This window comes from Phascolarctos cinereus, unplaced genomic scaffold (assembly GCF_003287225.1).
Source record: "Phascolarctos cinereus isolate Bilbo 61053 unplaced genomic scaffold, phaCin_HiC Scaffold_4;HRSCAF=312, whole genome shotgun sequence".
In the NCBI taxonomy this organism is placed as follows: Eukaryota; Metazoa; Chordata; class Mammalia; order Diprotodontia; family Phascolarctidae; genus Phascolarctos; species Phascolarctos cinereus.
In genome coordinates, this window is record NW_027555847.1 from 657,738,856 (window position 1) to 657,754,108 (window position 15,253).

Below are 15,253 nucleotides of genomic sequence, written 5' to 3' on the forward strand. Positions count from 1 at the left end.
AGCCCCCCCACCCCGCCCCCAGCACCACCTGACATCACAGCCCAGTGTGTTCTGCCAGTGCTGCAGTGAGGGGCTGAGACATGCACACACGCACACACGCGCACAAACACCCGGGATCCTGCCTGCGGCTCTGCTGCTGAGGCCCAGTGGGGAGCAGCCCCACAGGGGCCCGAACCCTGACTGATTCCCCCCCCTTCCCTTCCCCCACCTCAGGAAGCCCAGCCTCTTACTTTCCCCCTCCTCCTGCTGCCTCCGCCTCCTCCTCCATCTCCATGGGAAGATGTCCCTCCCCTCCCTCTGACCCTGCTGCTGCTGCCGCTGCCGCTGCCGCCACCGCCGCTGCTGCCACTGCTACTGCTGCTGTCGGGGGGACCTCTGGATTGCAAGTGCCAGAGAGAGCTTGGGGGGCCTGCCAGGGCTGGCCTGGGGGCACCCGGAGGATGTGATAGGCTTGGCCAGGCTGGGCCGGGGAGCTGGGAGCAGGGAGGGGGCTGCGGCCTTAGAGGAGAGAGCCCCCGGCCCCCCCCCTACCCAAGCCAGGCAGCCTGAGTCTCCCCCCAGGATCCTAGAAGCCATCTCTGTACCCAGGCTGGGGCCCAAACAACAGGGTCCTCATAATTTCTGTTTGCCTGTGTCCCTGGCCCCCCACCAAAGGGGGAGAGGACCCCCTCCCCAACCCAGCGGCCCACTGCCCCCACCCGGGACACCACCCTGTCCTGCTCCACCACCTGCATCTGGCCTCCCCCCTGCCCCGACCTGGGGGCTGAGGATAGAAGATGCCACTGGTGGATTTCTTCTGTGAGACCTGCTCCAAACCATGGCTGGTGGGCTGGTGGGACCAGGTAGGGAGCCCAGCAGGGCCAGGGCTGGGGAACAGGGAGGGGACACTCTAGTTTTAGCTCTCATGGATACTGCTGCCGCCACCTCTGAATCTCTATGTCTGTGACTATATGTGTCTCTGTGACCCTCTGTGTTTGCAACCCAGTGTATGTCTGTCTGTGATTATGTATGATTGTGATTTGTGGTTTGTGGCTCCATGTCTGTGACTGTGTGAATCTGTGACCCTGGGTGACTGTCTGTGGTTATGATCTGAGTGTCTGTAATCCTGTGTGTGACTGTGTGTATGTGTGACCCTAGGTGTCAGTCAGTATGTGTGTATGTGATTATGAGCTGAGTCTATGCCCTTGTGTGTGACTGTATGCATCTATGACCCTGAATGTCTGTCTATGACTCTGGTCTACGCGTCTTTGTCCCTGTATGTGACTGTGTGTATCTGTGACCCTAGTTGTCTATCTATCTTTATGTGACTGTGATCTGAGTGTCTGTGACCCTGTGTGTATGACTATGTGTTATCTGTGACCCTGGGTGTTTGACGTGTGTGTGTGTGTGACTGTGTGTATCTCTGATCCTAGATCTGTCTGTCTGTATGTGATTATGGTCTGAGTGTCTGTTACTCTTGTGTGTGAATTGTGTAACTTGTAACCCTGTTTTTCTGTGCCTGTCTGCCTCTCCTTTTATCTGAGATCTCTGTGTTTGTGATTTTGTATGTATGTGTTTCAGCCTAAGGCTGTATGTCTGCAGCTTGTATGCCTGTGTCTATGTATGTATTACCCTATGTGTGTCCTATGATTCTCTATGTGTATGTCTCTTTGGCTCCTTTCAACTCTAAGGGCATGTAACTGTGACTGTCTATGCCTATACCTATGTGTTTCCATGACCAGAATTAGGTTTCTGTGACTGTTTCTGTGTGTCTGTGACTGTGTGTCCAAGATTGTGTCCGTGGCACTGCACTTGTGTGTCTCTCTATGGCTGTACCTGTGTGTAGGTCTGTAACTGTGTCCTGTGTGTTTGTGACTCTAAGTATGTAAGTGACATTATACATGCCTATAACTGTCATTGTAGGAGTGTTTCTATGTTTGTGAGCCTGTGTGACTGTGGCCATGTGTGTTTGTGACTCTGTGTGTGTGTCTATTACTGTGACCCTCTTTCTGGACCTGTCTGATAGTGTGACTATATGTGATTCTCTGAGTATGAGTGTGCAGACCCCCAGTGCCCTGGGCCAGCACTTGGGAAGCCCCAGTTTTTATGATGACTACCTGACTTATCCTCACTTCCCACCAATATTACTAAGACAAACACCCCTAAACTATGGGGGTCAGATTACAGTACCCAATTAAAGTAAACCCTCATTCCCTGATTTCCACTCTGAGCTCTGTGTTATCTAGGGGTTTGGGGGGTTACCTGAGGTTGGAAAGGGAAAATATCCAAACTTAGGGATCATCATTATGACTGTGGGGGCCACCAGAGAGAGCCCCAGATATCCAAGGGCTGTGTCCTTCCTCCTTCAATTACAATGTCACAGGCCTGGCATGCTTATGCTTATGTGTGTCTTGTATGTAGTATGGAGATGGCACAAGCAGGCAGAGGCAGCACCCCTACCCAACCCCCCAGGCTCTCTGATCTTAGGCTGCTGTCTCCTTTGTCCATCCTACTGTCCTGAGTGTGTAGGGTGTGTGTGTGTGTGTGTGTGTGTGAATTGTGAGTTGAGGCCCGGGAGGACAGTATGTGAGAGAAAAGGCTTACTCTTAATCCCCCTCCATTAGGGAGTCCCCATATTCACTCTGAGGCTTCATACCCCTATTTCCTCCTGAGAGTGGGATAAGCCTGGACCCCCACCCCACCCAAGGGCATTCCAGATTTGGCGGTGGCTGACTGCCAGGATGCCTGGAACTCACCAGGGACAAGCCCCAGAATGGAGTAGGAGCAACGTTCCTGGCTGCTTCTACTTTCCAGAGTACCCAGGAATGCAGTGCCCCACATCTCCCAAGAGTGTCTGGCCTGGGGTCTGGAGAATCTGGGGGTTAAGGTGCCCTTGGCTGCACCCCCCCCTCCGGCAGCCAGAGCCGCTGGTTGGAGGGGCAGTTGCTGAGGAGACTCCCATCACCATGGAGACTGAGCTCTCTTTCCACTCCATTGGCTCCACCAGGGAGGCAGGAGCCCCTCCCCTTCCTCAAGCTCCTTCCCTGACACTGGTGGGGTGCCCTCTCCCCTAGGGCCATTGGACCTTAGGGTCCTACTACCAAGCATGGACCCCTCTCTCCTACAAGGAGGGTAAAAAAAAGAGTGTACTCCCTCAAATATCCCCTTGGCCAGAGCTCAGCCCCATGGCATGGGGAGGGTGGGTTCTTCTGGTGTCTTTCCAGCTCTGGCAGTCCCCAAGGGTTATACAAAAGAAAGGGGGATGCTAGGGGAAGCATAAAGAGTTTAGTAAGGAAGGGGATTGAGCAGTGCCTGGCACATAGCAGACACTTAATAAATGTTTACTGACTGGCTTAAGAATTGATGATACCTCACTTCCTTTGGCTTTACTGTGTAAAATAAAGGATTTTGCTAAGCTTCCTTCAAGCCCTGAAGTTGGGAATTCTAAATTGGTGAGCCCCGCTTCAGATTCTTCACTGCCTCCCAGGCCTGGATTAGCAGCACCCCCCTTCCTCCTCCTTCTCCTCACCATGTCTCCCGTTTCTCCCCTTACCTTTCACGACACTGGGCTTGATAGTTCAAGAGGATGCTGAACCGTGAGCTGACACACCTATCGGAAATGAGCCGGTCAGGGAACCAGGTCTCTGAATACATCTCCACCACCTTCCTGGGTGAGTGAGTGGGGAGTCTGTTGGTCTGTGGCCCAGCTAGAGCACAGTATGTATACTCGAGCCCTGACTCTCAACCTCAGGGCTGCTAAGGAAGAAAAATCTTTAAGTGGGGACCATGATCGGGGCAGAGAGGTCCCCCAAGAAAGGGAGGATTTGGCAATAGATAACCCTCTGGAACTTTGAAGAGGTCCCTCTCAGGAATCAGGGCTTAGCTCTGAGGGTTCCTGCCAATGGGAGACTGGTATGCAAATACATTCCAGGTAGTCCCAAGCTATTGGCTAGTGGGCTACCTGAGATCATAATGCAGGTCTTAGTGTAGTGAGGGGGTGTGTGCAGGAAGCCCCTGGGAGAGAGTGCCCTGGGCCCCCTCCCCGCCCCCCTTGATGGTGCCTGGGGGGGGCCATGGAGCCCGAGGCCCCAACACCCATCCCCCTCCCTCCTCTGCTGCCTCCACCTTCCAGCGCCCGAATTAACTCAAGCCACTACTACAGCTTACTGCCAGGCCATGAAGCCTCCCTGTCCACCTGTGGCCTTCAGCGCCTCACTCTGTTGTCCTCATCCCCATTCCTGCCCTCTCTGACTACCAACTACCAGACCTCCATGCCCCCTGGCCCGGACTCTTTCCAAGCCCCCAACCTAAATCCCAACCCCAATCCTGGTCATCTGGTGCTACCTAGACCCACGTCCTCACAAAGGGTTCCTTGTGTCTTCTGTGGTTTCCAGCCACTGAATAGCCATCGAGACGAGCCATTGCCTGACAGCCTCCTCCTGTGTGAGCTTACCAAAGGCCGTCATCTACTCCTGTGCAGCAAGGATCACCAGACCCTAGGGAGGGAGGGAGGGGTCCTTGAAAGGGTTCCCCCTATCCCTGTTGGTGGAAAACAGGGGCCGTGCCAGGAGTGCTTATGCCCCAAGGATCTCTCTTTCCCCATCCTTTATAGACAAGCAGGCCGATGTAGAGATACCATCCCCTCCACCCAAGGAGCAGGAAAAGCAGCTTCAGCAACGGCCGCAGAGGCAACCCATGTCCCAAATCAGTGGGGTCAAAAAGCTTACACATAGCTCCAGTCTCAGCAACTCTGGCATCCCCCGATTTGGGGTCAAGACTGATCAAGAGGAGCTGTTGGGCAAGGTGCGTATTTGTGTGCACCTCTCTGCATGGGGTACTCATCTACCAGCTCCTCTTGGAGTCTGAATCAGACCCTTTCCAGCTCCCCATTCCCCTGTGGAGAGTATGATTGAGTGATTCACAGTGAGGCATTAATCAATGATAACCTTTCAATCTGAGGCCTTGTTGTTTTAAGAGCAGAAAGGGGCTATGAGATCATACAGAGATTCTTAACCTGGACTCCATGGATCCTGAGTGATTTTAGGGGGGTCCATGAACTTGGGTGAAAAAAATTTATATCTTTATTTTTATTAACCTCTAACTGGAGGTTAGCATTTCTTTCAATTGTGCATGTCAGCGATACACATTCTTCTGAGAAAGGGTCCATATACTTCACCAGACTGCCAAAGGGGGTCAGTGACACAGAGAGGTCAAGAACCTTTGCTCTTTATCAAATCTCCTTCCTTTTCAGAGAAGGCAACGGAAGCCCAGAAAGGGAGGAAGGGACTCAGGATCATAAGACCATAAATCTAGAGCTGAAAGGACCCCTCAGAAGCCAGCTGGTCCAAGCTCCTTGCTATAGAAACTGAGGCAGGGAAGTACAGTGATTTGCCCATGGTCTCACACACTGTTTTGCCTCTGCTAGGGGTGTCTCATTTTTATAGCTAGTCAATGGCTTAACCCAAGGGTGGGAAACATGCAGCCTTCAGGCCACATGTGGCCTTCTAGGTCCTTAAGTGAGGCCTTTTGACTAAATTTGGATTCGGTCAAATTGGAATCCAATTTGGATTCAGTCAAAAGGCCTCACTTAAGGACTTAGAAGGCCACAGGCGGCCTGAAGGCTGCAGGTTCACCACCCCCGACTTAACCCAAAGGAAGACTTAAAAGATGAAATGTTAGCTCCTATGACAGGCTGGCTGGGGAGATATTTTGGGGTGGAAAGGGAACCCTCCCAGCGCTTCATGTCATCCCACAGGTGAAGTGATAAGTGTGTAGCTAGCTCTATTTAGGCAGAGGGCACAGCAGTCTTCTAGCACCCCAGTCTCCCCCTCTAAGAATGGGGCATTGGGCTAAGGTCCCTCACAAGCCTTCTGTGAGCATACTGAGGTTGGGAGGAAGCTATAGGCCTCTGACCCTAGCTCTGCGCTTCCTTCTACCATCTTACCAGGAGCTGGAAAACCTGAACAAGTGGGGCCTTAACATCTTCCAAGTAGCTGAGTTCTCCAATGGCCGATCGCTAGGATGTATTATGTATACCATATTCCAGGTGTGGGGGATGGGTTCTCATGGGGTGGCTGAGGTGGGGTGGGGTGGAATGGGAGAGGGGCAAAAGAGGCATCTGCATATAGGGCCCTGAGAAACTTGACAAGGCCAAGATCACTTTCTCCTGGGGGGTTAAGGGAAATATCAACAATGGGGAGGAGACAGCGACTACCTCCTGGTTCTTTCCTAGGAGAGGGACCTGCTGAAGACCTTCAAGATCCCAGCGGACACACTGGTCACCTACATGCTGACCCTGGAGGACCACTACCATGCTGACGTGGCCTATCACAACAGCCTGCACGCCGCCGATGTTCTTCAGTCCACACACGTGCTTCTGGCCACACCAGCACTTGATGTAAGGCCCGCCTCCCCGCATCTTCCTGCCCTCCTAAGCCCCATTGGGCCCCTGGAATCCTTCAAGCCCAGTTCAGTTCAAGAAATACTTATTAATTATTCTGTTGAAAGCTATTCCTTCAGTGCTAGGTTTACAGAGTCAGCTAGGGCCTAGGATCTGCTCTTAGGCACTTATAATCTAATCATACAGAAATAAATGAGATACCAGGTAGGGTATGACAGGGGCAGATGCAAAGTATTCTAGGAAAATGTGAGGAAGGAGAGATGAGGGTTCAGAAGACTTTAAAATATCCTAGCTTTAGAGCTGGAGGGACCTTAGAAGTCACCCAGTCCTCTTACTTGGCAGATAAGGCACAAAAACATTAAGTGATTTGCCCAGAGTCACATTTAGCTAATAAGTGACTGAGACAGGATTTGAACCCAAGTCTTCCTGACTTCCACTAGACCATGGTATCCTTGCAGGGTGTGGCCCCTTAATGGGGTCTGGAAGAAAGGAGGGAGGGCTGGAGGAAGGTATAAGCAAAGAAATGAAGATGGGGAGGGAAGAGCAATAGAAGGGTGTGGAGAAAAGTCAAACTTATCTAAAATGGAGGGTGTAGGGGCAGCTAGGTGGCACAGTGGATAGAGTGCTAGCCCTGGAGTCAGGAGGACCTGAGTTCAAATCTGGCCTCGACCATTTGACACTTACTAGCCATGTGACCCTGGGCAAGTCACTTAACACCATTATCTAGCCAAATAAAATAAAATAAAATGGAGGGTGTACATGAAGGGGAGCAGTAGTATAAAATTATGGAAGGCCTTGAATGTCAGAAGATCAAATCCTCATTTTATACATGAAAGAACCTGGGGCCTAATGAGATTTCAGGGCTTAGCACATACATAGCACATAGCCTTCACATAATGAATGTCTGTCTATTTATTGATACTAAGTGACTTATGGAAGATCCTTCGTAAGTAATAAGCACCAAAGGTGGGATTTGAACCCAGGTCCTCTGAATATAGGATTAGTAATCTTTCCACTTAGGGTAGCTAGGTAGCTCAGTGGATACAATGCCAGGGCTGGAGTCAGGAAGACATCTTCCTAAGTTCAAATCTGGCCTCAGACACTTACTAGCTGTGTAACCCTGACACTTAACCCTGTTTGCCTCAGTTTCCTCATCTGTAAAATGAGCTGGGGAAGGAAATGGCAACCTGCTCCAGTATCTCTGCCAAGGAAACCCCAAATGGGGTCATGAAGAGTCAGACAGGACTGAAAACAACAGAAGCTAAGAATCTTTCCACTGTTCCGTGATGGCTCCTTTACTTAAGGCTGTGAGGAGTCACCAACGGAGAGAAATTACATGATCACACAAGCTCCGACTTTTTTGCTTATTGCTTGCTGCCTGACTCCATCCTTCCTGTTGGAACCCGCCCCCTCTGTGTTCCTGGGCCCCTGTTTCTCATTCACTCTGCTGGGGAGGAGCTCCCTTATCCTTTTGCCCCTTTGCGCCCTGTGCCCCTAGGCCGTGTTCACAGACCTGGAAATCCTAGCTGCTTTGTTCGCTGCTGCCATCCATGATGTTGACCACCCAGGGGTCTCTAACCAGTTCCTCATCAATACCAGTAAGGCCATTTCTCCTGTCTTCAGCAAGGCTTTAACCCTTTTGCCTTTAGTTTTCCTCCTTCCCAAATGAAGGGTTTGGACCCTCAAATGTCCTTTCTAGTTCTAAATCCCTCAACCACCAGAGACACCACAAGCTTTAAGCCCCTACACCCTTACCCCTGGTGCTAGAGTAACTAGAGCTTGGGGACAGTGGGTTGAAGTGAGGAGGGGTCTCGGAGTGTGGAAGGGTTCTTGGGGAAAGACCTTGGAGGAAGGGTGGGGAGGATTTACAGGCGAGGGATCCTGGGAGAGGACAGTGCGGAGGGATACCTGGGAGGGAGGAGTAGAGTGAAGAAGAGCCCTTGGTGTGGGGAGTTGGAGGAGAGGCTAGGCTGAGGCGCTTTCCCCTATGTCTGACTTGAAGTGCCCTATCCCCAGACTCAGAACTAGCCCTGATGTACAATGATGAGTCTGTGCTAGAGAATCATCACCTGGCTGTGGGTTTCAAGCTGCTGCAGGAGGAGAATTGTGACATCTTCCAGAACCTGAACAAGAGGCAGAGGCAGAGTCTTCGAAGGATGGTCATTGATATGGTGAAGAGGGGCTGGGGAATGGTCACTGGTATGATAGAGAAGGGGAGCTGAAGGATGGTCATTAATATAATGGAGAAGGGGAGCTGAGGGTGATGGTCACTGATATGATGGAGAAGGGGCTGAAGGATGGTCATGATATGATGGAGAAGGGGCTGGGGGACGGTCACTGATATGATAGAGAAGGGGAGCTGAGGGTGATGGTCATTGACATGGTGGAGAAGGGGAGCTAAGGGCGATGTCATTGAAATGGTGGAGGAGACAAGGGTGATGGTTAGTGGTGGGAGGCAGAGGTGTACTTAGGACCAATCTGCTGGATATTTGCTCCAGGATCCTGAGAGTGTCTGATATCTGGGAGGCATAGTCCAACTCCTCTCTTCTGAGATAACTCAGGCTGCTAGCCTTGTATCTTGAAATGTAACCTCCTAGGGGCAGCTAGGTGGCACAGTGGATAGAGCTCTGGCCTTGGAGTCAAGAGGACCTGAATTCAAATGTGACCTCAGACACTTGACACTTACTAGCTGCGTGACCCTGGACAAGTCACTTAACCCCGACTGCCTCACCAAAAAGCAAAACAAAAAGAAATGTAACCTCTTGCTCTCTTGTTCAGTTTTTAGAGTCCTATTGCTTTGGGTTGGTTCTCTCTTAACATGGGGAAGAGTGGGGTAGGACCCACCTGCTACCTCCACCTCCTCCTAGGGTTTGGGGTTTTGGGGCTTTGGGGGCTTTGCCTCTCCTAGGCCCAGAATGACTATGTTCAAATGGGGTAGACTATTCTAGTCCCCCCTAAAACCTCCCCAGCACTATAATGCCTAGTTAAAGCTCTGGGGGTGATCATTGATGTAGTACAAGGAGTGAGGAGAAGGATCATTGGGAGGTCGTTAACATGGAAGGTAGGGAGAGTAATCGACATAGTAGTTGGGTGGGCAGTGTGAGCAGAGTCAGGATCGGGGATTTGATGGAGTTGTAATCATCACCTTGACCTGTGTGTGTGAAATACAGGGATGTAAGGATGCATGCCCACTGCCCCTCCGCCTCCTCCATGTTGTCACTCTGGGGGAGAATGTGAGAAGGGGCCCTTGCTGGTCCAGTCCCAGGCTGACACCACCCAAGTGTTCCTTAGCTGTTATCACCCTCCCGGAGCCCCGTCCTGAGACCTGTCTTCTACTGCACCAATCCAATTGTACCTGCCTGGGCAGACTACCTATTTGGCTACTCAGCACGGGTATCTACTCCATGCAGGATCCCCAGGATCAGTGGCAATGGCAACCCAGGGTAGTCTGGGGGCATCCCAAGGTCACTGTTTGCATCCTTCCTCTCTTTAGCATATTCAAATCAAATTGGCCCTAGGATTAGTTATGACTTTGGTGGTGGGGGAGGCTGGGGACAGGAATTGGGATCAAGTGGAGACTGAGCTGGGAGGAGTAGACAGAAGCTGGAGGCAGGGAATGACTTGAGGTCAGAGAGCTTGAGTTTAACTGTAGTGAGGAAACAGGGTTTCCTGACCCTGCTAGTAAACACACCCTCACCCACAGGTGCTGGCCACAGATATGTCCAAACACATGAGCCTTCTGGCTGACCTCAAGACCATGGTTGAAACTAAGAAAGTGACAAGCTCAGGGGTCCTTCTGTTGGACAATTATACGGACCGAATCCAGGTAAGGAATAAATCCTTGGGGCACCCTTCACCCACTCAGTGAGGACTCTGGAGATGAGAAGATCCTTGGCTGAGAAACTTCTTGCATTCTCATGGTTAAGTCCCTACCTGAGACAGTTTCCCAGAACCTTCTTCACTCTCTCATTTCACCTTTCCCATATATGAGCCCTGGGTGCCAACAGGGTGAGGCAAACAAATTACTCTTCCCATTATGCAGATGGAGAAATTGAGATCCAGGCAAGGGAAGAAACTCTAGCAACTAGAGATCTGTCCCCAAATGGAATAGGCTGGCATATGTGAGAGTGAGCTCCCCACCACTAGGGACTAGACTAGAATCTGGAAGCTGACTCTAGATGATAATTATTTGTTAGGGAGGTGGGAGAGGATTCCTGCTTGGGGTGGGGTTGGAATGAATTGCCTTCTATTTAAATACTTTCCAATGCTGGGATTCTAAGGGATACTTAGTCCCCTGGGACAAAAGGAGAACTAGAACCCAGGACTTCTAGTCCCCAGCCCTCTGATCATTCCGAGCTGAAGGAGCCTTCCTGTCTATCCCCCAGGTCCTTCGGAACATGGTGCATTGTGCTGACCTCAGCAACCCGACAAAGCCCCTAGCACTGTACAGGCAATGGACTGACCGCATCATGGAAGAGTTCTTCCGCCAGGGAGACAAGGAGCGGGAGAGAGGCATGGAGATTAGCCCCATGTGTGACAAACATACGGCATCTGTGGAGAAATCACAGGTACCAGCCCCCTCCTTATGCTCTGAAAATCTCTGGTGCTGCCCTCCCATGTTGAGGGGACTCCCTAACCCCTCCAGGGATGCCCAGGACCCCATTATTCCCCAAGGACCCTCCATGTTCTCCAAGGGACATCATCTCACCCCCTCCCCTTCTGTGACCCCTAGGGGATTTCTGCCTCACCCCATTACTGCCACAAGACATTGCCCCAAAGGGCCTCTGAATGGGGTGCCTAATCCCCCCCCCAGTATTCTTGAGTAACCCTTCACTGCTTCAAGGAAACTTGGGGGTCATATACCACACTATCTGGTGATAAGCCTCCCTCCCTAACCCCAGGTGGGCTTCATCGACTACATCGTGCATCCGCTGTGGGAGACGTGGGCAGACCTCGTTCACCCTGACGCTCAGGAGATTCTGGACATGCTGGAGGATAATCGGGACTGGTACCATAGTGCAATCCCACAGAGTCCCTCACCACCCCCTGAAGAGCCACCTGGCCAGGGCCAGGACAGGTTCCAATTTGAATTGATCAGTGAGGAGGATACAGCATCCACAATGACAGTCACACAACTAGAGGAAGAGGAGGAGCCAGCCCCCGAGGGGGGGCGGGTAGGTCTAGGCCAAGGCCTCCAAAAGGGCAGCCTGCCCGCCCCACCCTCCACAAGGCCCCTCCCTCCATCTGGAGCTTCAGTCATTCAACAGAGCTGTCAAAGACCAGACACAAGGGAGAAGAAAGAAATGCAACCAAAGGAGTCTACGCCAGCCAACGAGGCGCAGCAGCCACCACTAGTATTGCCTCGGGAGCTGGAGGAAGACGTGGAAACGATCGAGGCCAGAGCCTCCCTGCAAGCAGAGAAAGAACCCCCCGAAGAGGCCCAAGCCTTAGCCAGCCTCGGGGACCTAGGATGTACCTCCTGAGCAACATCTCCCCATCCCTAATTCCTCCCCAGCCCTGGACTCCTCCGCCTCCATCTCCACCAACCACCTCAACCTTTTTCCGGAAGCAGCAGCAAAAACTTGCAGTTTTGAAAAAAAAGAAAAAAGAAAAATATTTTTTCCCCCTTTTTCTTTTTTTTCCCTGCTGGGTTTTTTGGTGGTGGGGTTAGGGGTAGGGGAGGGGGATGGAGGGAAAGGGGGTGGGGAGGGCAGGGGAAAGGGGGGATATTTTTTCCGTTTTTAACTATGAAGTTTTTAGAAAAAAAAAAGAAAAAGAAAAAAAGGGAATGAAACACAACAACTGTAGATGCCCTTCCCTACCCCAGCCTCTAGGGCTCAGTCTTCCTCTGCATAGTCTGTGCCCAAGTACTACCTTCTATCTTGTCCTGCCGTGAGTAGGCCTTGGGGTGCCCCCTGCTGGGCATAGCCATCCTAGGGGGAGCAAGGGGTCACTTTGCAAGAGGGGACCCCATCTCCTAGCCAACACTCACCCCAGGCTACCACCTCCAGGAAGTCTTCCTCTTTATTTTGCACAGTGATTGGCAATACAGTGGGGAGTAGGGCTGGGGTGAAGGGTGTGTGTGTTGGGGGCTGGGCAGCATGGTCAGCACCCTGAGCCACTTTCTTTACTCTTTTAATTTTGCCAAAAACTCGGGTGTGTGTGTGTGTATGTGTGTGTGGGGGGTGGGTTGGGTGGGACAGAAAGGGCAGGAAGGGCTGCCTCTCCCCCTCCCCTGACCCCAACCTCTCCTTAGGCCTCAGTTTTGCCTTTGGAGGGTGTGATGAGTTTTCTTGGCCTCTGTAATGGGGTGGAGGGGGAAGCTCTGCCTCCCTCCCACCTAGCTGCTGTTTGCTCTCCTTGTTTCTGCCTTAACCCCTCCCTGTGGCCTTGGGGGGACAGTGAGGGGAGCTGGGGAGCAGAGGGTCCATGCTCAGGAGACTGCAGTTCCCCCTCAAGCCCCTTCTTCCCCTCCCCAGCTGGCCCCCCATGGGGGGGGAGCTCCAAGCAATAAATCCCACCTGACCCAAACTCCCAACCCAACTCCTCCCCTTCTGCTATCCCCTGGCAGCTCTCACTTCTGCTCCTTGGGAGCCAGAGCTGCCTCTTCTCCTGGTAACCCCTCTCTGTACTTTCCCTCTGGCCTCTGCCAGGTGCCCCAACCACTAGGAGCTGAGGGGCTCTTGGGCCACAGGTCAGAAAGATAGGGTTCTTCCTCTCCATCTAGAAGTGCCCAGGCAGGTAAGGAGGTGGAGTCCACTCTGGAGGGAACCTTGTCCCTCCCCCAGGCTGTGGAGGTAGAAAACGGGCAGCGATATTTCTTTTCCTTTGCTGCACCTCTCCTTCTTGCCAATTCTGATCGTACACAGTACTGTAGCAGCAACTAGTCCTTTCGTTTGTTCTTCCATCCAGGTGGTCCATTTCCGTCCTTCCATCCACTTCTCTGGCTCTCCATCTCTCCCTCCTTTCTTTCCTTTGTCCATCATTAGTCATTTCTGTTTGATGAAAGAGCACAGACCTTGGAGTGCTCAGAAAGAGCTGGGTTCAAATTGTGGTTCTGGCACTAGCTGTGTGACCCTGGACCCTGGTTTATTCCTCTCTAACATGGAAATAAAAATCACACTTCCTACCTCGCAAGGTTGTTGTGAGGAAACTGCTTTGTAAACCTTGAAGCCCTCTATATAAATGGGAGTTATTAGCACTCTCTTCCTCCCTCCGTCCTTTTTTCTGTCTGCTGATCCTTCTGCCTGAGTGGATCCCATGCCCTTCCTCACACCTCCTTCTCTCCCCTTCCTTCCCCTCCCCTGGGCTCTTGTACAGGGTTTATTTTTGTAAAGAAAGTGGTTTCTGTCCAGCTGGTAAGGGTGGGGGCTGTGCCACCACCTTTTGTACATACTGCAGGAATGGATTGTAAATTATTCTCCAGCAGAACAAAGGGAAACCAGCCCCCTCCCAATCCAAATCATCCCCATTCCCAGCCTCTAGTGCTGTCCCATTCTGTCCTGTCCTCCCCTCTGGCCACTGAGAGAGAGAGGGGCCTGGGGAGGGAGGGCAGGGCAGGACAGGGTAGCCTCCTGGTGAGGCAGCCCTCAGTGTATTTATACTGTGTAATATAGACAAGTGAGAGAATGTAGAGGCGTTATTATGATTATAATTATTATTCTCATGAGATATGCTGTGGGAGGAGGGGAGGCAGATCTTGTTCCCTTCTTCCTAGAGGGACAGGGGAATATAGCCAGCAATTGGAGAAAGGAAAGGGGCTCTTGGCCATTGTCCCCATGCCCAGCCAACTCTCACCAAAGGCCCTGGAGCAGCTGGGTAGGGGATAGAGATCCTTCCCCACCCCCCTCCCACCACACCTGGGCTCTGACCACCCCCCTGGCCTTGGAGGGATGATGGAGGGGGGTGATTTTTGGTGGTGGTGGTTATGATGGCTCTGCAATTCTCTGGTGTTTTGTCCACTGGACTGTCAGTGGTGTCTCCAATTAAAGTGAGGCCTTAACAGACCTATCTGGCTGGTGTGACTTTATTTCCTCTGCTCCAGGCCTTTGTTTGCCTTGACCTTGACCTACTCGATGACCTCTTGTTTCCTCATCTTTCTGAATTTTGCCCAGCATAGGTGTAGTCTGGTGGGAATCTAGGTGGTCACCCTACCCGAGATCTGGGTGGGGTCAGAAAATCTGGGTTTGAATGGCAGCTTTGCAATTCACTAGCTATATGATCCTAGGCATGTCACTCTGGCACTCTGGGCCTCAGTTTTCTCATCTGTAAAATAGGCGGGTGGATGTGAAGGGTAGGTGGCCTACTTGATCTTCAAAGTCTCCTTCCTGCTCTAAATCCTATGATCCTATATAGTCCCTTTAAACTCTAGCATTCCATGATCTACAACATGGCCTTGGTTATGAGGCCATGCTTAATGACTGCCCCGCTCCCCTTCCCTATTTCTTGAGTAAATTACTGAGCTAGGTCTATAGGAGAGACCAAGGATGTTTCTCTACCCTCCAGGAATTCAACATCGAGATAAGAGGGAAATAGAAAGCTCTGATTGCACATTCAGTAGGGATTCAAAGAACAGAGATATTACAATGGTGTCCAACACAGACCTTGGGGTAGTCAGGGAGAGATTCAGAAAAGAGGAGAGACTGAAGCTTGGGTGTTGAAGTATGGGTCAGATTTTGAGACAAGATGGCCCAAAGGTATCTGTTGGAGAGGGGAAGAGATAGGCCAGGCTGGAACAGAGAGTTTGTGTAAGGAGGAGGAAAGGTAAGACCAGAAAGAGAGAGAGAAAAGACTGGGGCAAGGTCTTGGGGCTGGACTTTGGATGTCAGCCAGGGTGCAAACTGGATTCTGGAGAGGTAACTGGCACTCCAGGAT

At 51.7% G+C, this 15,253-nt stretch overlaps 1 protein-coding gene across 11 annotated transcripts in view; it reads left to right on the plus strand.

The window, feature by feature from the left end:
* Positions 1–12,045, plus strand: part of PDE4A (phosphodiesterase 4A) — a 32,413-nt gene extending 20,368 nt beyond the window's left edge. For 5 of the 11 annotated variants that reach the window (XM_078153898.1, XM_078153895.1, XM_078153897.1 and 2 more), the window contains 10 exons: positions 3,557–3,650; positions 4,592–4,782; positions 5,927–6,025; positions 6,212–6,376; positions 7,878–7,977; positions 8,396–8,550; positions 9,550–9,843; positions 10,083–10,205; positions 10,765–10,947; positions 11,281–12,045. In XM_078153898.1, the coding sequence (XP_078010024.1) occupies positions 3,557–3,650; positions 4,592–4,782; positions 5,927–6,025; positions 6,212–6,376; positions 7,878–7,977; positions 8,396–8,550; positions 9,550–9,843; positions 10,083–10,205; positions 10,765–10,947; positions 11,281–11,862 (1,986 nt within the window). In that variant the 3' untranslated portion in view covers positions 11,863–12,045. The other 6 variants (XM_020995114.2, XM_078153904.1, XM_078153900.1 and 3 more) reach the window with 4 other exon arrangements.
* Positions 12,046–15,253: the final 3,208 nt, after the last annotated feature.